The sequence below is a fragment of the Amia ocellicauda genome, chromosome 11, assembly GCF_036373705.1.
Source record: "Amia ocellicauda isolate fAmiCal2 chromosome 11, fAmiCal2.hap1, whole genome shotgun sequence".
In the NCBI taxonomy this organism is placed as follows: Eukaryota; Metazoa; Chordata; class Actinopteri; order Amiiformes; family Amiidae; genus Amia; species Amia ocellicauda.
The window spans coordinates 17,570,740-17,595,399 of record NC_089860.1 but is presented as its reverse complement, the minus strand read 5'-3'; the positions used below and the strand labels follow the sequence as shown (position 1 = coordinate 17,595,399).

Genomic DNA, 24,660 nt, shown 5'->3' with positions numbered 1-24,660 from the left:
AATCTACTGAGATTGGAATTGTGATTCGTAACTTTATAGCTAATTTATTACTGAAAGTGATTGTTAGATTTAATGCAACTCATCACTTTAATGAATTACAACTAAGTATATAAAATAACGGTCTTTGAAAGACATCACACCCTTAAAATAGGTTACTTTACAGGATTGGGAAACTATACATTTACATGTTTGGAGTTTTGCTATGTGGCTACTTGTTTTGAGATTGGTGTTAATTGGAGTTTATATGGTTGATTTATTTCGTACTTAATTGGATTTGATTTGGTTCTCATTTGATATTTGCACTTTAACTTACCTTTCCCTATAAATATGAATATGATATATGTTCTGGTTTAAATTTGTATTTGATTAGTCTAATTTCTGTTCTTTGTCAGTTTATCAGTTAAGTGAGAAAAACCGAATCAAAAGAAAGCGTCTGCTTACTGAAGGAATAGATTCATGAACTATGAACTATGAACTCTCAGATAGCGGATTCCACCTTGATTTCCAACGACGCCTACTGGTACAGTTTGTTTCTGGCAGAGTCACGGAAGGGAACTATGCTCGTCAGACAACCTGCACCGAACGGTACCGAGGAGTACAGAGATGACAGAGACAAGTACTTCAGCAAATTCAACACTGCAGGTAAGAACGCAAAATTGTGTCGACACTGCATTGTAAAAACATAATTGTTTTCAGTAAGTACATTTTAACCTAATTATCAATCTTAACGAATGTGTTGCTCTGCATTAATTTCACATTCACTTATTTTGTTTATTATTTTGATTAATAATAATATGGCGACGCACATTAAATTGAATGCAGATGCAGATTTGATCACAACAGCGTTCCTGGATATAGCGGGGGAGAAGGCGCTGTCCGTCAGCCGTGGTGCTGAAACCAAATCCCGCTGCCAAACCGATTCTGATGTTTGCTCTTAAAGTGCTGATTTAATACAATATATAATGTATGCGATAAAATAATCCGTGTTACAAAAATGGTGAAACTGAATTTGAGGAACATGCAACGCTGGAGCTCTGATCTAAAGAAGACCTCTCCCCCAAAGTTGCCAGAATTCCTGAGCTCATCGGCCCATGAACTGTTCTACGTCAAAGTGACAGTTTTGGGAGTCGGCTCACCTAGAATTGGCCAAATGGCTTGGAATCCCTGCTGTGAAAATGTCTGGGGAATAGGGCCTGAAGGTAATAAAACCCTTTGAAGCGGTAGAGAGCCGAAATCCCGAAACAGAGCTACGAATCCAGGCAAACCGGCATTTCCAAAAGATGGCATGGATTGGCATCATGGCATGAATCGAGCCTCCCCCAATAGGAGACTGGGGGCTGGCACCGATATCCAACCTCGCAAACTCAAGAACCAATCGCCTATGATCTGAAGACATAAAAGGCAACGCACAGCAACTTTCTCTGTCTCTCTCACGTGAACCGGTAAGTCGCTGCCACAACTCAACTTAGTTCACTTAGAACCGGAACTGGAACCGGAAACCAACCAAGTCTTGGCCGGTAACAGAAGAGTTTATTATTATTATTATTATTATTATTATTAATAATAATAATAATAATAATAATAATAATAATAATAATAATACTATTATCATTTCTTGGCAGACGCCCTTATCCAGATCGACTTACAACATAAGTGCAAAAATACAGTTAAGGCATCAATCATTACAGATGCAATTTACATAAAAGATAGCAATTCAAAATATAATACATTTTACAATTTACACAGGCAAGTACAGTAAGTGAGGTCCTACATCCTGGAAGGTGAAAGCTAAGTGCTGTCAAGATGTAGGGTCACAGTCAAGGACTACGGGAAAGGGAGCAAGGAGGAAACAAATTAAAAACGCAAGAAGCATAATAACAATCTGTGAAGTGCTATCTAACGGGGGTTAAAATGACTAATATTACAAGTAGAGTCTGACAAGATGTGTCTTGAGTAAGCGCCGGAATGAGTTCAAGGACTCTGCTATTTTGACTTCGGTGGGAAGGTCGTTCCACCATTTAGGGGCCAGGGATGATAAGGAGCGGCTCTGGAGGAAGGAGAGTGGAGAGGAGGCAGAGTTAGTCTTCTGGCACTGGAAGACCGCAGTGGTCTGGAGGAGATGTATGGAGAGACGAGTGTAAGGAGAGACGAGTGTACATGTAAGGGTGAAATAAATAATCGATTTTGAAATGGTCAAAATCTTCGACATACACGTACAGGCAAAGGATAAGGGACTTAATTCGATGCCAGGGCAGTGCAAATTGATGATTTTCATAATTGACATGAATGACAACTATCCCGAAATCTCTATGTAATAGTCCCATCAAAGAGAATGTTACTGTAGATACGGTAATAGCAATTATTGGTGTAAGCGATAGCGATTCAGGTGAAAATGGAAAAGCCGACCTTAAAATGTCAGCAGTATTACATTTTACACTCCAGAAATCGTCTGAAGATTATTACTCACTGATTATATTGGAACCTTTAAATCGGCAGAAAGTTCTGGACTATAATATTACTCTTATAGCTCCAGACATGGGCTCCACTTTTTTATCTAGTAATAAAACAATCACATTAGAACTACTTGACGTCAAAGACAACCGTCCTCTGTTTCCAAATACTTTCTATACAAGTTCAATCATGGAAAATAAAGCACCTGGAGCTGTGTTAAGTTCTGTAACAACAGTCAATCCAGATATTAATGAAAATAGATATCTCGTCTATTCCATTATTGAAAAAGAAATGTCCATGACTAAATACTTTTCTATTAATCCTTAGAACGGAAAACTTTACGCATTGCAAACATTTGATTACGAAAAAGATCTACTGATAAAGGATACCTGGTTGCGAAGGTGATCGCCATTGACGCTGATTCGGTGCAGAACTCCCGGATTACATATCAGTTCCTACAAACTACTGACGCTAGTTTGTTCAGTCTGGACCAGTACAATGGGGAAATCCGGACAATGAGGATGTTTAGTCCAAGAGATTCACGCAAACAACGACTGATTGTTCTCGCAAAGGACAACGGAGATCCCGCTCTGTCTTCTACTGTTACCATCAAGTTATCAACATTGGATCCCGCTTCCAAAGCTTTGTCAGGACCGACTGAGGTGTCTTTGGAATATGATATATTTTCTGATTTGAATCTGTACTTGGTTATCGGTTTGGGATCAGTGTCGTTTCTCTTCTTGATCACTATATTAGTTATTATCGTGCTGAAGTGTCAGAAACCGCATCAAAAGCAACCGGCTCCGTCCTGTAGGAACAGTTTCGTCAGCCAGAGGAACTCTATGAAACAAACTCTATAGTTTGTTTCTGGCAGAGTCTCGGAAAGGAAACATTTTTGTCAGACAACCTGCACCAAACGGGTCTGGATACATCGTGTCCAATATACCGAGGAGTACAGGGATGACAGAAACAAGTACTTCAGCCAATTCAACACTGCAGGTAAGTTGAATTTGTTTTAAAGTCTTTATATCATATGACATGCTATATGTTCAATGTTAGAAAGCAATTGTTTCTGACGATTTTGTAATGATATAAATTCATTTATTATTATGTTTATTTCTTTGAAGAAATATTTCAACCTGGGAATGTAGTGAAGTAAAAGTTGCTTTCAGTATAATTAGCTGACGTAAATCATGTTAACTACCTCTTCCAGTGTTGAAGGTGATGAGAACGATAAGAATACTAATAATGATTATTCCAAATATAAGCGATGGTGTGAGAATAAAAGGCTAACCCAAGGAATGATGAGAGATTATGTGGAAGTGAAGGAAGTGTTCAACGTCTGGTCGTGCAAACGCATATAGGCGTGCTACTATTAGTATTATTGTAAACTTATTAATTCATTGTCAGTAACACTTTTTTATTTCATGATGCACGTTCTTTATACATAATCTTGTTACTTGGTTTCATACGCAGTGTGTCGCTGTTCACTAACGAATAGCATCTAGAAACACAGTGTAATGAAAAGGAAGCCATTGCGGTTCATCATTCATCGGAAAGGCATTGGATTATGTGAAGCAGAGCCTCTCCTTACAAGACTCTCTGTAATCGTAGAAATAAGGGTATATTTACATGACTATATATATTCAGGAAACAGAAAAGAAAACCGTGTGTTATTATCGTTTATTGAAACTGCAGAGGTGTTCCGGATTTGTATTTTCCAGATTGGATTTAATTTACTTCCGCTTTATAATGGTATCGCTTTTAACGAACAGCAGGGAAAGGTATGTGTATATCTTCATGGTATTTTCTTTGACCTTTGATTTTGCATTTCCCGTCACTAGTTATTCAATTCCAGAAGAAATGGAAGAAGGATCTGTTGTAGCAAATCTAGCTGCGGATTTGGGGCTCGATGTTAGTAGTCTGGCCGAACGGAAGATACGGCTTGATATAATTTCCAGCAAGAAATATCTAGAGGTGAACAAAGACACGGGTGAACTGTATATCACACAAAAGATAGACAGGGAAAGTGTATGTGCTACCAAGACTACCTGCTTTCTGAAAATGGATGTCATTATCGAGAACCCACTGCAAATATTTAACATCGAATTGGAAATTACAGATATTAATGACAATCCGCCTCATTTTCGGAGGGATATGATACAACTGGATATTACCGAGTCGGCTTCACCGGGGGAGAGATTCTCATTAAGCAACGCAGTGGATCCTGACGTTGGTGTGAATTCAGTAAAAACATACCGTCTGAGTCAAAGCGAACATTTTACTATTGAGATTCAGACGGGAAGAGATGGGTCTAAGTTCGCTGATCTGGTTTTGAAAAAGGCTCTGGACAGAGAGGAGCAGGCTGTTCATAATTTAATACTCACTGCTATCGATGGCGGAGTCCCCGCACAGTCCGGCACAGCCAGCATCACAGTCCGTGTTCTGGATACGAATGACAACGCCCCTCAGTTTGATCAGCAAATGTACACTGTGAATATAACTGAGAATTCCCCAATAGGAACCCTTGTCATTAAACTGAATGCAACCGACTTAGATTTTGGCTCTAATGCAGAAATCGTCTATTCCTTCACTTTATACACGTCTGAGAAAACACAGGACACGTTTAATTTGAATTCGGCTAATGGAGAGGTTAGGGTTAAAGAGATAATCGATTTTGAAGAAATTAAAATGTTCGAAATGCACGTACAAGCCAAAGACAAAGGGTCTCTCTCCGGCCACTGTAAATTAATTATATTTGTGATTGATATGAATGACAATTATCCAGAAATATCTTTAAAATCTTTCAAGAGTTCCATCAAAGAGAACGTCACATTAGAGACTGTAATAGCACTCATCGGTGTAAGTGATCGAGATTCCGGGGACAATGGTAAGATCAATCTTCAACTTTCCGAGTTATTACCCTTCAAACTTCAGAAATCGTCTGAAAACTATTATGCTTTGGTTGTTTCGGAGCCGTTGGATAGGGAAAAGGTTTCAGAATATAATATAACTTTTCTAGTTACAGACATGGGCTCTCCTCCTTTATCTAATAACGAAACAATCAATTTGGAAATACTGGACGTCAACGACAACCCTCCTCTGTTTCCAAAGTCTTTCTATACCATTTCTGTCATAGAAAATAATGCTCCAGGATCGATGATACATTCCGTCACAGCTGTTGACCCAGATCTCAATGAAAATAGATATCTTGTGTATTCCATAATAGAGGAATATATCCAGAACATTTCAATGTCTAAATACTTTTCTATCAATCCAGAGAACGGCAAACTTTACGCACTGCAGACTTTTGATTTTGAGAAAGAGAAGGAGTTCCTTTTTCACGTTGAAGCCAAAGACTCTGGTGTCCCGCCTCTGAGCAGCAATGTGACTGTTCACATCCTTATTCTGGATCAGAATGACAACACGCCAGTTATCGTGTCCCCATGGTGCGCACACGGCTCTGTGGCTGAGGAACTCATTCCCAGATCTACTGATAAAGGATACCTGGTTGCGAAGGTGATCGCCATTGACGCTGATTCGGTGCAGAACTCCCGGATTACATATCAGTTCCTACAAACTACTGACGCTAGTTTGTTCAGTCTGGACCAGTACAATGGGGAAATCCGGACAATGAGGATGTTTAGTCCAAGAGATTCTCGCAAACAACGACTGATTGTTCTCGCAAAGGACAACGGAGATCCCGCTCTGTCTTCTACTGTTACCATCAAGTTATCAACATTGGATCCCGCTTCCAAAGCTTTGTCAGGACCGACTGAGGTGTCTTTGGAATATGATATATTTTCTGATTTGAATCTGTACTTGGTTATCGGTTTGGGATCAGTGTCGTTTCTCTTCTTGATCACTATATTAGTTATTATCGTGCTGAAGTGTCAGAAACCGCATCAAAAGCAACCAGCTCCGTCCTGTAGGAACAGTTTCGTGAGCCAGAGGAACTCGATGAACTCTCAGATAGCGGATTCCACCTTGATTTCCAACGATGCCTACTGGTACAGTTTGTTTCTGGCAGAGTCACGGAAAGGAAACATGCTGGTCAGACAACCTGCACCGAACGGGTCTGGATACATCGTGTCCAGCATACCGAGGAGTACAGGGATGACAGAGACAAGTACTTCAGCCAATTCAACACTGCAAGTAAGAATGACCTCTTCAAATCATATGACATGCTATATGTTTAATGTTACAAAGCAATTGTTTCTGACGATTTTTTAATGATTTAAGTTCATTTTTCATTTTGTTTATTTCTTCGAAGAAGCATTTCACCATGGGAATGTAGTGAAGTAAAAGTTACTTTCATTGTAATATGCTGACGTAAATCATGTTAACTACCTCTTCCAGTGTTGAAGGTGATGAGAACGATAAGAATACCAATAATAATTATTCCAAATATAAGCGATGGTGTGAGAATAAAAGGTTAACAATAGGAATGATGAGAGATTATGTGGATGTGAAGGAAGTGTTCAACGTCTGGTCATGGAAACGCACGTATGCGAGCTATTATTATTATTTTAATTATATTAATTCATTGTCAATAATACTTTTTTACATAATGATTTTAAAGTTGCGCTTTCTTTATATATAATCTTGTGTTACTTGGTTTCATACACAGTGTGTCGCTGTTCACTAACGAATAGCATCTAGAAACACAGTGTAATGAAAAGGAAGCTATTGTGGTTCATCATTCATCGGAAGGGCATTGGATTATGTGAAGCAAAGCCTCTCCTTACAAGACTCTCTGTAATCGTAGAAATAAGGGTATATTTACATGACTATATATTCAGGAAACAGGAAAGAGAACAGTGTGTTATTTTCGGTTATTGAAACTGCAGAGGTGTTCCGGATTTGTATTTTCCAGTTTGAATTATATTTACATCCCTTGTCATGGCATCGCTTTTAACAAACAGCAGGGAAAGGTATGTGTATATCTTCATGGTATTTTCTTTAACATGGCAGACTGCATTTCCCGTCACTAGTTATTCAATTCCAGAAGAAATGGAAGAAGGATCTGTTGTAGCAAATCTAGCTGCGGATTTGGGGCTCGATGTTAGTAGTCTGAACGAACGCGATATGCGACTTGATATCATTTCCAGCAAGAAATATGTCGAGGTGAACAAAGACACGGGTGAACTGTATATCACACAAAAGATAGACAGGGAAAGTGTATGTGCTACTACCAAGACTACCTGCTTTCTGAAAATGGATGTCATTATCGAGAACCCACTGCAAATATTTAACATCGAATTGGAAATTACAGATATTAATGACAATCCGCCTCATTTTCGGAGGGATATGATACGACTGGATATTACCGAGTCGGCTTCTCCGGAGGAGAGATTCTCATTAAGCAACGCAGTGGATCCTGACGTTGGTGTGAATTCAGTAAAAACATACCGTCTGAGTCAAAGCGAACATTTTACTATTGAGATTCAGACGGGAAGAGATGGGTCTAAGTTCGCTGATCTGGTTTTGAAAAAGGCTCTGGACAGAGAGGAGCAGGCTGTTCATAATTTAATACTCACTGCTATCGATGGCGGAGTCCCCGCACAGTCCGGCACAGCCAGCATCACAGTCCGTGTTCTGGATACGAATGACAACGCCCCTCAGTTTGATCAGCAAATGTACACTGTGAATATAACTGAGAATTCCCCAATAGGAACCCTTGTCATTAAACTGAATGCAACCGACTTAGATTTTGGCTCTAATGCAGAAATCGTCTATTCTTTTACTCTATACACGTCTGAGAAAACGCAGGACACGTTTAATTTGAATTCGGCTAATGGGGAGGTTAGGGTTAAAGAGATAATCGATTTTGAAGAAATTAAAATGTTCGAAATGCACGTACAAGCCAAAGACAAAGGCTATAATTCTCTCTCCGGACACTGTAAATTAATTATATTTGTGATTGATATGAATGACAATTATCCAGAAATATCTTTAAAATCTTTCAAGAGTTCCATCAAAGAGAACGTCACATTAGAGACTGTAATAGCACTCATCGGTGTAAGTGATCGAGATTCCGGGGACAATGGTAAGATCAATCTTCAACTTTCCGAGTTATTACCCTTCAAACTTCAGAAATCGTCTGAAAACTATTATGCTTTGGTTGTTTCGGAGCCGTTGGATAGGGAAAAGGTTTCAGAATACAATATCACTTTTATAGTTACAGACATGGGCTCTCCTCCTTTATCTAATAACGAAACAATCAATTTGGAAATACTGGACGTCAACGACAACCCTCCTCTGTTTCCAAAGTCTTTCTATACCATTTCTGTCATAGAAAATAATGCTCCAGGATCGATGATACATTCCGTCACGGCTGTTGACCCAGATCTCAATGAAAATAGATATATTGTGTATTCCATAATAGAGGAATATATCCAGAACATTTCAATGTCGATGTACTTTTCTATCAATCCAGAGAACGGCAAACTTTACGCACTGCAGACTTTTGATTTTGAGAAAGAGAAGGAGTTCCTTTTTCACGTTGAAGCCAAAGACTCTGGTGTCCCGCCTCTGAGCAGCAATGTGACTGTTCACATCCTTATTCTGGATCAGAATGACAACACGCCAGTTATCGTGTCCCCATGGTGCGCACACGGCTCTGTGGCTGAGGAACTCATTCCCAGATCTACTGATAAAGGATACCTGGTTGCGAAGGTGATCGCCATTGACGCTGATTCGGTGCAGAACTCCCGGATTACATATCAGTTCCTACAAACTACTGACGCTAGTTTGTTCAGTCTGGACCAGTACAATGGGGAAATCCGGACAATGAGGATGTTTAGTCCAAGAGATTCTCGCAAACAACGACTGATTGTTCTCGCAAAGGACAACGGAGATCCCGCTCTGTCTTCTACTGTTACCATCAAGTTATCAACATTGGATCCCGCTTCCAAAGCTTTGTCAGGACCGACTGAGGTGTCTTTGGAATATGATATATTTTCTGATTTGAATCTGTACTTGGTTATCGGTTTGGGATCAGTGTCGTTTCTCTTCTTGATCACTATATTAGTTATTATCGTGCTGAAGTGTCAGAAACCGCATCAAAAGCAACCGGCTCCGTCCTGTAGGAACAGTTTCGTGAGCCAGAGGAACTCGATGAACTCTCAGATAGCGGATTCCACCTTGATTTCCAACGATGCCTACTGGTACAGTTTGTTTCTGGCAGAGTCACGGAAAGGAAACATGCTGGTCAGACAACCTGCACCGAACGGGTCTGGATACATCGTGTCCAGCATACCGAGGAGTACAGGGATGACAGAGACAAGTACTTCAGCCAATTCAACACTGCAGGTAACGTACGTTCATCTTCTCATATTACTTGTGATATATATATATATATATATATATATATATATATATATATATAGTGTTACAAATAAGAAGTTTCTACCAATTTTTAATGATACAAGTATATTTTTAATTGTGTGTGTTTCATAGATTAAATATTTGACTTGGGGAATGTTGTGAATTAAAGTCACTTTCATATCGTAATCTGAAGTAAATATAAAACCTGTTAACTACCTCTTCCATCGCTGAAGGTGATGATATCGATAAGAATACCAATAATAATGATTCCATGTACAAGTAGCCTAAATTAAGGATATATGTGGAAGTGAAGGAAGTGTCTAACGTCTGAAAGTGGAAACGCATATCTATAGGTAAAGTATTCTTTCTATTAACACTGCAGTTTTAGTGAGGTTAAATTGGTTTCCAGTGAAGTTCAGAGTACAATTCAAAATCCTACGTTTGGTTTTTAAGACTCTCCACTTGTTAGCGCCCGATGATATCAGTGTCTGTTGGTCCCTTTTATTCCAACGTGTAACGTGCGATCTGACGGCTCTGGCCTGTTGATGGTTCCAATAATGAAGCTGCGCTAGTTTAGGTACAGAGACTTTTCAGGTTTTACTCCAAGGTTGAGGAAAGATCTTCCCAATTTCGTAAGGGACAGGGATTCTGTAAGCACTTTTATAATTTTTATTTTTAATCTATGGCTTTTAATGGCTGAACTACATGCATGCATTGCCCTGTGCAGCACATTGGGATGTATTTTAAAAGCCTATATTAATATATATTCATTATTATTATCTTCATCATTAATTGTTACAAACATTTTTATATTTTATTTCCCATTTTTATCGTTTGTGCATTCGTTGTAAACAATCTTGTGTTACTTGGTTTCATACGCAGTGTGTCGCTGTTCACTAACGAATCGCTTCTGGAAACACAGTGTAATGAAAAGGATGTCATTGTGGTTCATCATTCATCGGAAGGGCATTGGATTATGTGAAGCAGAGCCTCTCCTTACAAGACTCTCTGTAATCGTTGAACTAAAGGTGTATTTACATATTTTGTATCGAGGAGACAGTAAACAAAATAGTGTGCTTTTACAACTGCAGGGGTGTTACGGATTTGTGTTTTCCAGTTTGGATTATATTTAGCTCCCTTACAATGGCATCGCTTTTTACGAACAGCAGGAAGAGGTATGTGTATTTTTTCTTGCTAATTTCTTTGACCTGGGATTTTGCATTTTCCGTCACTAGTTATTCAATTCCAGAAGAAATGGAAGAAGGATCTGTTGTAGCAAATCTAGCTGCGGATTTGAGGCTCGATGTTAGTAGTCTGAACGAACGCGATATGCGACTTGATATAATTTCCAGCAAGAAATATCTAGAGGTGAACAAAGACACGGGTGAACTGTATATCACACAAAAGATAGACAGGGAAAGTGTATGCGCTACCAAGACTACCTGCTTTCTGAAAATGGATGTCATTATCGAGAACCCACTGCAAATATTTAACATCGAATTGGAAATTACAGATGTAAATGACAATCCGCCTCATTTTCGGAGGGATATGATACGACTGGATATTTCCGAGTCGGCTTCTCCGGAGGAGAGATTCTCATTAAGCAACGCAGTGGATCCTGACGTTGGTGTGAATTCAGTAAAAACATACCGTCTGAGTCAAAGCGAACATTTTACTATTGAGATTCAGACGGGAAGAGATGGGTCTAAGTTCGCTGATCTGGTTTTGAAAAAGGCTCTGGACAGAGAGGAGCAGGCTGTTCATAATTTAATACTCACTGCTATCGATGGCGGAGTCCCCGCACAGTCCGGCACAGCCAGCATCACAGTCCGTGTTCTGGATACGAATGACAACGCCCCTCAGTTTGATCAGCAAATGTACACTGTGAATATAACTGAGAATTCCCCAATAGGAACCCTTGTCATTAAACTGAATGCAACCGACTTAGATTTTGGCTCTAATGCAGAAATTGTATATTCTTTTACTCTATACACGTCTGAGAAAACGCAGGACACGTTTAATTTGAATTCGGCTAATGGGGAGGTTAGGGTTAAAGAGATAATCGATTTTGAAGAAATTAAAATGTTCGAAATGCACGTACAAGCCAAAGACAAAGGCTATAATTCTCTCTCCGGACACTGTAAATTAATTATATTTGTGATTGATATGAATGACAATTATCCAGAAATATCTTTAAAATCTTTCAAGAGTTCCATCAAAGAGAACGTCACATTAGAGACTGTAATAGCACTCATCGGTGTAAGTGATCGAGATTCCGGGGACAATGGTAAGATCAATCTTCAACTTTCCGAGTTATTACCCTTCAAACTTCAGAAATCGTCTGAAAACTATTATGCTTTGGTTGTTTCGGAGCCGTTGGATAGGGAAAAGGTTTCAGAATACAATATCACTTTTATAGTTACAGACATGGGCTCTCCTCCTTTATCTAATAACGAAACAATCAATTTGGAAATACTGGACGTCAACGACAACCCTCCTCTGTTTCCAAAGTCTTTCTATACCATTTCTGTCATAGAAAATAATGCTCCAGGATCGATGATACATTCCGTCACGGCTGTTGACCCAGATCTCAATGAAAATAGATATATTGTGTATTCCATAATAGAGGAATATATCCAGAACATTTCAATGTCGATGTACTTTTCTATCAATCCAGAGAACGGCAAACTTTACGCACTGCAGACTTTTGATTTTGAGAAAGAGAAGGAGTTCCTTTTTCACGTTGAAGCCAAAGACTCTGGTGTCCCGCCTCTGAGCAGCAATGTGACTGTTCACATCCTTATTCTGGATCAGAATGACAACACGCCAGTTATCGTGTCCCCATGGTGCGCACACGGCTCTGTGGCTGAGGAACTCATTCCCAGATCTACTGATAAAGGATACCTGGTTGCGAAGGTGATCGCCATTGACGCTGATTCGGTGCAGAACTCCCGGATTACATATCAGTTCCTACAAACTACTGACGCTAGTTTGTTCAGTCTGGACCAGTACAATGGGGAAATCCGGACAATGAGGATGTTTAGTCCAAGAGATTCTCGCAAACAACGACTGATTGTTCTCGCAAAGGACAACGGAGATCCCGCTCTGTCTTCTACTGTTACCATCAAGTTATCAACATTGGATCCCGCTTCCAAAGCTTTGTCAGGACCGACTGAGGTGTCTTTGGAATATGATATATTTTCTGATTTGAATCTGTACTTGGTTATCGGTTTGGGATCAGTGTCGTTTCTCTTCTTGATCACTATATTAGTTATTATCGTGCTGAAGTGTCAGAAACCGCATCAAAAGCAACCAGCTCCGTCCTGTAGGAACAGTTTCGTGAGCCAGAGGAACTCGATGAACTCTCAGATAGCGGATTCCACCTTGATTTCCAACGATGCCTACTGGTACAGTTTGTTTCTGGCAGAGTCACGGAAAGGAAACATGCTGGTCAGACAACCTGCACCGAACGGGTCTGGATACATCGTGTCCAGCATACCGAGGAGTACAGGGATGACAGAGACAAGTACTTCAGCCAATTCAACACTGCAGGTAAAGCACGTCAATATCTTAATATCATATTACATGTTATATGTTTATTGTTACAATGCAAATGTTTCCGACGATTTTGCAGCCAGTAAACTATAATGAAAGTGACTTTAACTTCACAACATTCCAAAAGTTAAAAATTTCATCAATTAAATTAACAAAATTTAATTTAATTGGGGAATTAAATTTAATCTAGTTGACATGTTTTATATATATATATATATATATATATATATATATATATATATATATAAAACATGTCAACTACCTCTTCCACTGTTGAAGTTGATGAGAACTTTAACAATACCAATAATAATTATTGAAAATCTAATCGATGGCCTGACATTATTAATTTAGACCTTGTCATGAGAAGACTTTTATTTAACACATGTATAGGTAAAGTAAGGATGTGTGTGGAAGTGAAGGCAGTGTTTAACGTCTGAAGGTGGAAACGCATATATAGGTACGTATTTTAATTACAGCCTTAGTTACGCAACATTGGCTTCCAATGGAGTTCAGATTAAAATTCACGAACCTGCTTTTGGTTTTCAAGGCTTTCTATGGGTTAACGCCCAATCATATAAATGTCTGTTGGTCAATTTTATTCCAATGCGTAACGTGAATTCAATCGACCCTGGGCTGTTGACGGTTCGAATTAGGAAGCGGCGTAAAACTGGGGACAGAGCGTTTTCAGGTGTTGCTCCAGGGCTGTGGAAAGATCTTCTGAAGGTCATAGGGGACTATGATTCTGTAACTACTTTTATATATAAATTAAATACTTTTAATTTTTTTATTTAATCGTACAGGTAGTTACAAACACTCTCATATTTTATTTCCAATTTTTATTATTTTTGAGTTTGTGTGTTCTTTATATATAAACTTGTGTTACTTTGTTTCATACGCAGTGTGTCGCTGTTCACTAACGAATAGCATCTAGAAACACATCGTAATGAAAAGGAAGCCATTGCGGTTCATCATTCATCGGAAGGGCATTGGATTATGTGAAGCAGAGCCTCTCTTCACAAGACTCTCTGTAATCGTAGAAATAACGGTATATTTATATATTTTATATAGAGGAGACAGGAAACAAAACAGTGTGCTAATGCAACTACAAGGGTGTTAAGGATTTGTGTTTTCCAGTTTGGATTATATTTAGCTCCTTTACAATGGCATCGCTTTTTACGAACAGCAGGAAGAGGTATGTGTATATTTTCCTGCTATTTTCTTTGACCTGGGATTTTGCATTTCCCGTCACTAGTTATTCAATTCCAGAAGAAATGGAAGAAGGATCTGTTGTAGCAAATCTAGCTGCGGATTTGGGGCTCGATGTTAGTAGTCTGAACGAACGCGATATGCGACTTGATATCATTTCCAGCAAGAAATATGTCGAGGTGAACAAAGACACGGGTGAACTGTATATCACACAAAAGATAGACAGGGAAAGTGTATGTGCTACTACCAAGACTACCTGCTTTCTGAAAATGGATGTCATTATCGAGAACCCACTGCAAATATTTAACATCGAATTGGAAATTACAGATATTAATGACAATCCGCCTCATTTTCGGAGGGATATGATACAACTGGATATTACCGAGTCGGCTTCACCGGGGGAGAGATTCTCATTAAGCAACGCAGTGGATCCTGACGTTGGTGTGAATTCAGTAAAAACATTCCGTCTGAGTCAAAGCGAACATTTTACTATTGAGATTCAGACGGGAAGAGATGGGTCTAAGTTCGCTGATCTGGTTTTGAAAAAGGCTCTGGACAGAGAGGAGCAGGCTGTTCATAATTTAATACTCACTGCTATCGATGGCGGATTCCCCGCACAGTCCGGCACAGCCAGCATCACAGTCCGTGTTCTGGATACGAATGACAACGCCCCTCAGTTTGATCAGCAAATGTACACTGTGAATATAACAGAAAATGCACCAATAGGAACCCTTGTCATTAAACTGAATGCAACCGACTTAGATTTTGGCTCTAATGCTGAAATCGTCTATTCCTTCACTTTATACACGTCTGAGAAAACACAGGACACGTTTAATTTGAATTCGGCTAATGGGGAGGTTAGGGTTGAAGAGATAATTGATTTTGAAGAAATTAAAATGTTCGAAATGCACGTACAAGCCAAAGACAAAGGGTCTCTCTCCGGCCACTGTAAATTAATTATATTTGTGATTGATATGAATGACAATTATCCAGAAATATCTTTAAAATCTTTCAAGAGTTCCATCAAAGAGAACGTCACATTAGAGACTGTAATAGCACTCATCGGTGTAAGTGATCGAGATTCCGGGGACAATGGTAAGATCAATCTTCAACTTTCCGAGTTATTACCCTTCAAACTTCAGAAATCGTCCGAGAAGTATTATGCTTTAATTGTATCTGAGCCGTTGGATAGGGAAAAGGTTTCAGAATACAATATCACTTTTATAGTTACAGACATGGGCTCTCCTCCTTTATCTAATAACGAAACAATCAATTTGGAAATACTGGACGTCAACGACAACCCTCCTCTGTTTCCAAAGTCTTTCTATACCATTTCTGTCATAGAAAATAATGCTCCAGGATCGATGATACATTCCGTCACAGCTGTTGACCCAGATCTCAATGAAAATAGATATCTTGTGTATTCCATAATAGAGGAATATATCCAGAACATTTCAATGTCTAAATACTTTTCTATCAATCCAGAGAACGGCAAACTTTACGCACTGCAGACTTTTGATTTTGAGAAAGAGAAGGAGTTCCTTTTTCACGTTGAAGCCAAAGACTCTGGTGTCCCGCCTCTGAGCAGCAATGTGACTGTTCACATCCTTATTCTGGATCAGAATGACAACACGCCAGTTATCGTGTCCCCATGGTGCGCACACGGCTCTGTGGCTGAGGAACTCATTCCCAGATCTACTGATAAAGGATACCTGGTTGCGAAGGTGATCGCCATTGACGCTGATTCGGTGCAGAACTCCCGGATTACATATCAGTTCCTACAAACTACTGACGCTAGTTTGTTCAGTCTGGACCAGTACAATGGGGAAATCCGGACAATGAGGATGTTTAGTCCAAGAGATTCTCGCAAACAACGACTGATTGTTCTCGCAAAGGACAACGGAGATCCCGCTCTGTCTTCTACTGTTACCATCAAGTTATCAACATTGGATCCCGCTTCCAAAGCTTTGTCAGGACCGACTGAGGTGTCTTTGGAATATGATATATTTTCTGATTTGAATCTGTACTTGGTTATCGGTTTGGGATCAGTGTCGTTTCTCTTCTTGATCACTATATTAGTTATTATCGTGCTGAAGTGTCAGAAACCGCATCAAAAGCAACCAGCTCCGTCCTGTAGGAACAGTTTCGTGAGCCAGAGGAACTCGATGAACTCTCAGATAGCGGATTCCACCTTGATTTCCAACGATGCCTACTGGTACAGTTTGTTTCTGGCAGAGTCACGGAAAGGAAACATGCTGGTCAGACAACCTGCACCGAACGGGTCTGGATACATCGTGTCCAGCATACCGAGGAGTACAGGGATGACAGAGACAAGTACTTCAGCCAATTCAACACTGCAGGTGAGGGACAACCTTCCAATATTAATTAAAGTCACACAATTATGCATTTAAGAAATAAATTAATAAATTATGTTCGTTTGTTATGTAAATTATTCTAGTGCATTCTCAATAATGGAAAAAAAACAAGTTGTATTTTCAAATATTCTTAGAGTGAAATATATATGTATGAATTCAATTTTTCCTTTATATTCCCAGTTTGAGAATGTGTACATATAAATGTCATCTGCAGAAACAGTTTCAAAAATATGAATAGTATATGTGGGGGATGAGATGGAAGAAATAAAGTTCATGAGAAAGAAGCTATTAACTAGAAGTCACGTTTCCAATTAATGGTCTGTTATATGTGTGGAAGTGAAAGAAACCATCATGTTTTCCACCAGCAAATGTTTTTACATGGAAGACGTTTTGCATTATACATCTAAGATAGTGTCGTATATATATATATATATATATATATATATATATATATATATATATATATTAAAATTTGTCTTCAGTTACACTCTGAGAACTGATGTATTAGATTTAATGCATTGTGAGGTTGTTCAAGGACAACACAACTTGGTGTTAAAAGCAACCAAACACAAAAATGTGTATTTTTAACGACATTCTGTGTGGGAAAAGCGCATTCATGTGTTAAAAATACACATAGTATTGTGTTAAAAATACACATTATTGTGTTGTGCATTTATACATTTAACACGAAGTTGTGTTGTCCTTGAACAAACTCAGAATACTTAGTTCTAAGAGTATACATTTACACTTTGTCTCTTGCCAATGCTGTAGGTTTTTCATATTTTGTTGTCTAGACTGATTGCATACACATGGTGACGCTGTTCACCAAAGAATAGCTACCGGAAGCGAGTGTCTAATGCACAAGAGGCCATTTCAATTTCTCAGAGCAGGCAAGACATTGCATTCTGTAGCCGCTTTCTTCTCAATATCGTTTTCATCCGTGAAACCGGCATTTGTTTGTGTTGCTAGTATATTTGACTGCTGTCAATGCCCACAATTACTAAATACAGGTTTATCATAAACGACTGCACAACTGTCCACCATTCACATTTTCTCCGATTGGATTATATTCAGTTCTGCAACAATGGCATCACATTATATTGAAAACAACAGGAAAAGGTACGTCTGGGTTTTCCTGCTATTTTCTTTCATGTGGAAAACTGCGCTTTCTATAACTAGCTATTCAATTCCAGAAGAAATGGAAGAAGGGTCTGTTGTTGCAAATTTAGCTGCAGATTTGGGACTCGATGTTAGAAGTCTAACCGATCGCGATATGCGGCTTGATATCATCGCTAACAAGAAATATGTGGAGGTCAACAAAGACACCGGAGAGCTGTACATCTTAGAAAAGATAGACAGGGAGCATCTATGTTTTGCCAAGGTTACATGTTTTCTCAAAATGGATTTAATAATAGAAAATCCTTTAGAAATATTCAACATTGAATTGGAAATTAAAGATATTAATGACAATGCGCCTCGCTTTCGGAGGGAAATAATTCAGCTGGATATATTTGAATCAGCTTCACCGGGGAAACGGTTTTCTCTTAGCAATGCAGCGGATCCTGACGTTGGTGTGAATTCAGTAAAAACATATCGTCTGAGTCAAAGCGAATATTTTACTATTGATATTCAGACGGGAAGAGATGGGTCTAAGTTCGCTGATCTGGTTTTGAAAAAGGCTCTGGACAGAGAGGAGCAGGCTGTTCATAATTTAATACTCACTGCTATCGATGGCGGAGTCCCCGCACAGTCCGGCACAGCCAGCATCACAGTCCGTGTTCTGGATACGAATGACAACGCCCCTCAGTTTGATCAGCAAATGTACACTGTGAATATAACTGAGAATTCCCCAATAGGAACCCTTGTCATTAAACTAAATGCAACCGACTTAGATTTCGGCTCCAATGCAGAAATTGTATATTCTTTTAGTCCATACACCCCTGATAAAACGCAGGAAACGTTTATTCTCAATTCAGTTAGTGGGGAAATTAGAGTTAAAGAAATGATCGATTTTGAAGAAATTAAAATGTTCGAAATACATGTAATAGCGACTGACAAGGGAGCCAATTCAATGTCAGGAGATTGTAAATTAATTATTTTTATCACTGACATGAATGACAATTATCCTGAAATATCTTTAAAATCTTTTAAGAGTCCCATTAAGGAGAACGTTACAGTAGACACAGTTATAGCGCTAATCAGTGTAAGCGACACAGATTCGGGAGAGAATGGCAAGGTTGATCTGCAGCTCTCTCAGTTATTGCCCTTTGCACTTCAGAAATCGTCTGAAAACTATTACGCGCTGGTTGTTTCAGAAACTTTAGATCGAGAGAAGGTTCCAGAGTTCAATATCACTTTCATAGTCAGAGACCGGGGCTCTCCTCCTTTATCTAACAATAAAACAATCACATTGGAACTATTGGACGTCAACGACAACCCTCCTCTGTTTCCAAAGTCTTTCTACACGATTTCAGTGATGGAAAATAATGCTCCAGGATCGATGATACATTCCGTCACGGCTGTTGACCCAGATCTCAATGAAAATAGATATCTTGTGTATTCCATAATAGAGGAATATATCCAGAACATTTCAATGTCTAAATACTTTTCTATCAATCCAGAGAACGGCAAACTTTACGCACTGCAGACTTTTGATTTTGAGAAAGAGAAGGAGTTCCTTTTTCACGTTGAAGCCAAAGACTCTGGTGTCCCGCCTCTGAGCAGCAATGTGACTGTTCACATCCTTATTCTGGATCAGAATGACAACACGCCAGTTATCGTGTCCCCATGGTGCGCACACGGCTCTGTGGCTGAGGAACTCATTCCCAGATCTACTGATAAAGGATACCTGGTTGCGAAGGTGATCGCCATTGACGCTGATTCGGTGCAGAACTCCCGGATTACATATCAGTTCCTACAAACTACTGACGCTAGTTTGTTCAGTCTGGACCAGTACAATGGGGAAATCCGGACAATGAGGATGTTTAGTCCAAGAGATTCTCGCAAACAACGACTGATTGTTCTCGCAAAGGACAACGGAGATCCCGCTCTGTCTTCTACTGTTACCATCAAGTTATCAACATTGGATCCCGCTTCCAAAGCTTTGTCAGGACCGACTGAGGTGTCTTTGGAATATGATATATTTTCTGATTTGAATCTGTACTTGGTTATCGGTTTGGGATCAGTGTCGTTTCTCTTCTTGATCACTATATTAGTTATTATCGTGCTGAAGTGTCAGAAACCGCATCAAAAGCAACCGGCTCCGTCCTGTAGGAACAGTTTCGTGAGCCAGAGGAACTCGATGAACTCTCAGATAGCGGATTCCACCTTGATTTCCAACGATGCCTACTGGTACAGTTTGTTTCTGGCAGAGTCACGGAAAGGAAACATGCTGGTCAGACAACCTGCACCGAACGGGTCTGGATACATCGTGTCCAGCATACCGAGGAGTACAGGGATGACAGAGACAAGTACTTCAGCCAATTCAACACTGCAGGTAACGTACGTTCATCTCCTCATATAAAATTACATGCTATACATTTATTGTTATAAAGCAAGTGTTTTTTCAACGGGTTTTTAATGATACAAGTTATTTTTTCATTTTGTTTATTCCATTGATTAAATATTGAACTTTGTTAATGTTGTGATATAAAAGTCACTTTCATTAAAAATATGCTGACGTAAATATAAAGCATGTTAACTACCTCTTCCAGCGTTGAAGGTGATGAGAACTAAGACAATACCAATACTTTTTTTTTTTTAATATAAGTGATTGTGTGAGAAAATAAAGTTAATCCAAGGAATGATGAGAGTTTTATTTAACACGTGAATAAGTAAAATAAGGATGTGTGTGGAAGTGACGGAAGTGTTTAACGTCTGAGCCTGGAAACGGTGATCTATTCTTATCTTAATTACAGCTTTGGTTAGGATACAGTGGCTTCCAATGGAGTTCAGATTGTTTAATTTTGCTCTGCTTTTGGTTTTAAGGGCTCTCTACGGGATAGGAACACTTTTATCAAAGTCTGTTGGTCAATTTCATTCCAATCCGTAACGTGTATTCAATTTGGAAACGTTGCTGGATTGGGGAAAGACCGTTTTCAGGTTTTGGTCCAAGGCTGTGGAACGATCTTCTGAAGGTCATAAGGGACAGTGATTCTGTAAGCACTTTCATATCGATATTGAATACTTTTTTTGCATTTTAATGTTTGAATTGACAATGTATTACACTGTACAGAACTTTGGGATTAATTTGAAAGGTATATATGAAATAACACATTATTATTATTATTATTTTTATTTTTTATTTTTATGATTACTATTATAATGGTAATCATTACTACGACTACTACTAGTAGTTACATACAATCTGATATTTAATTTCCCAATTTAAAAGTTGCGCGTTCTTTATATATAATCTTGTGTTACTTGGCTTCATACACACCGTGTCGCTGTTCACTAACGAATCGCTTCTGGAAACACAGTGTAATGAAAAGGAAGCCATTGCGGTTTATCATTCATCGGAAGGGCATTGGATTATGTGAAGCAGAGCCTCTCCTTACAAGACTCTCTGTAATCGTTGAACTAAATGTGTATTTACATATTTTGTATCGAGGAGACAGTAAACAAAATAGTGTGCTATTACAACTGCAGGGGTGTTACGGATTTGTGTTTTCCAGTTTGGATTATATTTAGCTCCCTTACAATGGCATCGCTTTTTACGAACAGCAGGAAGAGGTATGTGTATTTTTTCCTGCTATTCTCTTTGACCTGGCATTTTGCATTTTCCGTCACTAGCTATTCAATTCCAGAAGAAATGGAAGAAGGATCTGTTGTAGCAAATCTAGCTGCGGATTTGGGGCTCGATGTTAGTAGTCTGAACGAACGCGATATGCGACTTGATATTATTTCCAGCAAGAAATATGTCGAGGTGAACAAAGACACGGGTGAACTGTATATCACACAAAAGATAGACAGGGAAAGTGTATGTGCTACTACCAAGACTACCTGCTTTCTGAAAATGGATGTCATTATCGAGAATCCAGTACAAATATTTAACATCGAGTTGGAAGTTACAGATGTAAATGACAATCCGCCTCATTTTCGGAGGGATATGATACGACTGGATATTACCGAGTCGGCTTCACCGGGGGAGAGATTCTCATTAAGCAACGCAGTGGATCCTGACTATGGTGTGAATTCAGTAAAAACATACCGTCTGAGTCAAAGCGAACATTTTACTATTGAGATTCAGACGGGAAGAGATGGGTCTAAGTTCGCTGATCTGGTTTTGAAAAAGGCTCTGGACAGAGAGGAGCAGGCTGTTCATAATTTAATACTCACTGCTATCGATGGCGGAGTCCCCGCACAGTCCGGCACAGCCAGCATCACAGTCCGTGTTCTGGATACGAATGACAACGCCCCTCAGTTTGATCAGCAAATGTACACTGTGAATATAACTGAGAATTCCCCAATAGGAACCCTTGTCATTAAACTGAACGCAACCGACTTAGATTTCGGCTCCAATGCAGAAATTGTATATTCTTTTACTCTATACACGTCTGAGAAAACGCAGGACACGTTTAATTTGAATTCGGCTAATGGAGAGGTTAGGGTTAAAGAGATAATCGATTTTGAAGAAATTAAAATGTTCGAAATGCACGTACAAGCCAAAGACAAAGGCTATAATTCTCTCTCCGGACACTGTAAGTTAATTATATTTGTGATTGATATGAATGACAATTATCCAGAAATATCTTTAAAATCTTTCAAGAGTTCCATCAAAGAGAACGTCACATTAGAGACTGTAATAGCACTCATCGGTGTAAGTGATCGAGATTCCGGGGACAATGGTAAGATCAATCTTCAACTTTCCGAGTTATTACCCTTCAAACTTCAGAAATCGTCCGAGAAGTATTATGCTTTAATTGTATCTGAGCCGTTGGATAGGGAAAAGGTTTCAGAATACAATATCACTTTTATAGTTACAGACATGGGCTCTCCTCCTTTATCTAATAACGAAACAATCAATTTGGAAATACTGGACGTCAACGACAACCCTCCTCTGTTTCCAAAGTCTTTCTATACCATTTCTGTCATAGAAAATAATGCTCCAGGATCGATGATACATTCCGTCACGGCTGTTGACCCAGACCTTAATGAAAACCGGTACCTTGTATATTCTATCATAGAGAAAGATATTCAGAACATTTCAATGTCTAAATACTTTTCTATCAATCCAGAGAACGGCAAACTTTACGCACTGCAGACTTTTGATTTTGAGAAAGAGAAGGAGTTCCTTTTTCACGTTGAAGCCAAAGACTCTGGTGTCCCGCCTCTGAGCAGCAATGTGACTGTTCACATCCTTATTCTGGATCAGAATGACAACACGCCAGTTATCGTGTCCCCATGGTGCGCACACGGCTCTGTGGCTGAGGAACTCATTCCCAGATCTACTGATAAAGGATACCTGGTTGCGAAGGTGATCGCCATTGACGCTGATTCGGTGCAGAACTCCCGGATTACATATCAGTTCCTACAAACTACTGACGCTAGTTTGTTCAGTCTGGACCAGTACAATGGGGAAATCCGGACAATGAGGATGTTTAGTCCAAGAGATTCTCGCAAACAACGACTGATTGTTCTCGCAAAGGACAACGGAGATCCCGCTCTGTCTTCTACTGTTACCATCAAGTTATCAACATTGGATCCCGCTTCCAAAGCTTTGTCAGGACCGACTGAGGTGTCTTTGGAATATGATATATTTTCTGATTTGAATCTGTACTTGGTTATCGGTTTGGGATCAGTGTCGTTTCTCTTCTTGATCACTATATTAGTTATTATCGTGCTGAAGTGTCAGAAACCGCATCAAAAGCAACCAGCTCCGTCCTGTAGGAACAGTTTCGTGAGCCAGAGGAACTCGATGAACTCTCAGATAGCGGATTCCACCTTGATTTCCAACGATGCCTACTGGTACAGTTTGTTTCTGGCAGAGTCACGGAAAGGAAACATGCTGGTCAGACAACCTGCACCGAACGGGTCTGGATACATCGTGTCCAGCATACCGAGGAGTACAGGGATGACAGAGACAAGTACTTCAGCCAATTCAACACTGCAGGTGAGGGACAACCTTCCAATATTAATTAAAGTCACACAATTATGCATTTAAGAAATAAATTAATAAATTATGTTCGTTTGTTATGTAAATTATTCTAGTGCATTCTCAATAATGGAAAAAAAACAAGTTGTATTTTCAAATATTCTTAGAGTGAAATATATATGTATGAATTCAATTTTTCCTTTATATTCCCAGTTTGAGAATGTGTACATATAAATGTCATCTGCAGAAACAGTTTCAAAAATATGAATAGTATATGTGGGGGATGAGATGGAAGAAATAAAGTTCATGAGAAAGAAGCTATTAACTAGAAGTCACGTTTCCAATTAATGGTCTGTTATATGTGTGGAAGTGAAAGAAACCATCATGTTTTCCACCAGCAAATGTTTTTACATGGAAGACGTTTTGCATTATACATCTAAGATAGTGTCGTATATATATATATATATATATATATATATATATATATATATATATATTAAAATTTGTCTTCAGTTACACTCTGAGAACTGATGTATTAGATTTAATGCATTGTGAGGTTGTTCAAGGACAACACAACTTGGTGTTAAAATCAACCAAACACAAAAATGTGTATTTTTAACGACATTCTGTGTGGGAAAAGCGCATTCA

General features: G+C 39.1%; 6 protein-coding genes and 1 pseudogene across 6 annotated transcripts; all 7 read left to right on the top strand.

Moving 5' to 3' along the window:
* Window positions 1-470: 470 nt before the first annotated feature.
* LOC136762727 (protocadherin alpha-C2-like) lies at window positions 471-3,945 on the top strand (annotated as a pseudogene).
* Window positions 3,946-4,029: 84 nt separating this feature from the next.
* On the top strand, window positions 4,030-6,684 carry LOC136762726 (protocadherin beta-16-like). The gene has a single exon (XM_066716287.1). It carries the CDS (start codon window positions 4,084-4,086, stop codon window positions 6,682-6,684), a length of 2,601 nt encoding a protein of 866 aa, XP_066572384.1. The 5' UTR covers window positions 4,030-4,083.
* A 504-nt stretch (window positions 6,685-7,188) lies between these two features.
* Window positions 7,189-10,680, top strand: LOC136762725 (protocadherin alpha-C2-like). The gene is made up of 2 exons (XM_066716286.1): window positions 7,189-9,765; window positions 10,663-10,680. Exons 1-2 carry the CDS (start codon window positions 7,354-7,356, stop codon window positions 10,678-10,680), a joined length of 2,430 nt encoding a protein of 809 aa, XP_066572383.1. The 5' UTR covers window positions 7,189-7,353.
* Window positions 10,681-10,757: 77 nt separating this feature from the next.
* LOC136762724 (protocadherin alpha-C2-like) lies at window positions 10,758-14,252 on the top strand. Its single transcript, XM_066716285.1, has 2 exons — window positions 10,758-13,332; window positions 14,235-14,252. The coding sequence occupies exons 1-2, from the start codon at window positions 10,924-10,926 to the stop codon at window positions 14,250-14,252; spliced, it is 2,427 nt and encodes an 808-aa protein (XP_066572382.1). The 5' UTR covers window positions 10,758-10,923.
* A 99-nt stretch (window positions 14,253-14,351) lies between these two features.
* Window positions 14,352-16,952, top strand: LOC136762723 (protocadherin alpha-C2-like). The gene has a single exon (XM_066716284.1). It carries the CDS (start codon window positions 14,496-14,498, stop codon window positions 16,950-16,952), a length of 2,457 nt encoding a protein of 818 aa, XP_066572381.1. The 5' UTR covers window positions 14,352-14,495.
* An 851-nt stretch (window positions 16,953-17,803) lies between these two features.
* On the top strand, window positions 17,804-20,439 carry LOC136762722 (protocadherin alpha-C2-like). Its single transcript, XM_066716283.1, has one exon. The coding sequence runs from the start codon at window positions 18,001-18,003 to the stop codon at window positions 20,437-20,439; it is 2,439 nt and encodes an 812-aa protein (XP_066572380.1). The 5' UTR covers window positions 17,804-18,000.
* A 1,010-nt stretch (window positions 20,440-21,449) lies between these two features.
* On the top strand, window positions 21,450-24,081 carry LOC136762721 (protocadherin alpha-C2-like). Its single transcript, XM_066716281.1, has one exon. It carries the CDS (start codon window positions 21,502-21,504, stop codon window positions 24,079-24,081), a length of 2,580 nt encoding a protein of 859 aa, XP_066572378.1. The 5' UTR covers window positions 21,450-21,501.
* The last annotated feature ends 579 nt before the right edge of the window (window positions 24,082-24,660 follow it).

What these genes read in the sequence shown, in the direction of transcription:
- LOC136762724 (XM_066716285.1), top strand. Translation starts at nt 10,924, where the DNA reads ATGGCATCGCTTTTTACGAACAGCAGGAAGAGGTATGTGTATTTTTTC.
- LOC136762726 (XM_066716287.1), top strand. Translation starts at nt 4,084, where the DNA reads ATGACTATATATATTCAGGAAACAGAAAAGAAAACCGTGTGTTATTAT.
- LOC136762722 (XM_066716283.1), top strand. Translation starts at nt 18,001, where the DNA reads ATGGCATCACATTATATTGAAAACAACAGGAAAAGGTACGTCTGGGTT.
- LOC136762723 (XM_066716284.1), top strand. Translation starts at nt 14,496, where the DNA reads ATGGCATCGCTTTTTACGAACAGCAGGAAGAGGTATGTGTATATTTTC.
- LOC136762721 (XM_066716281.1), top strand. Translation starts at nt 21,502, where the DNA reads ATGTGTATTTACATATTTTGTATCGAGGAGACAGTAAACAAAATAGTG.
- LOC136762725 (XM_066716286.1), top strand. Translation starts at nt 7,354, where the DNA reads ATGGCATCGCTTTTAACAAACAGCAGGGAAAGGTATGTGTATATCTTC.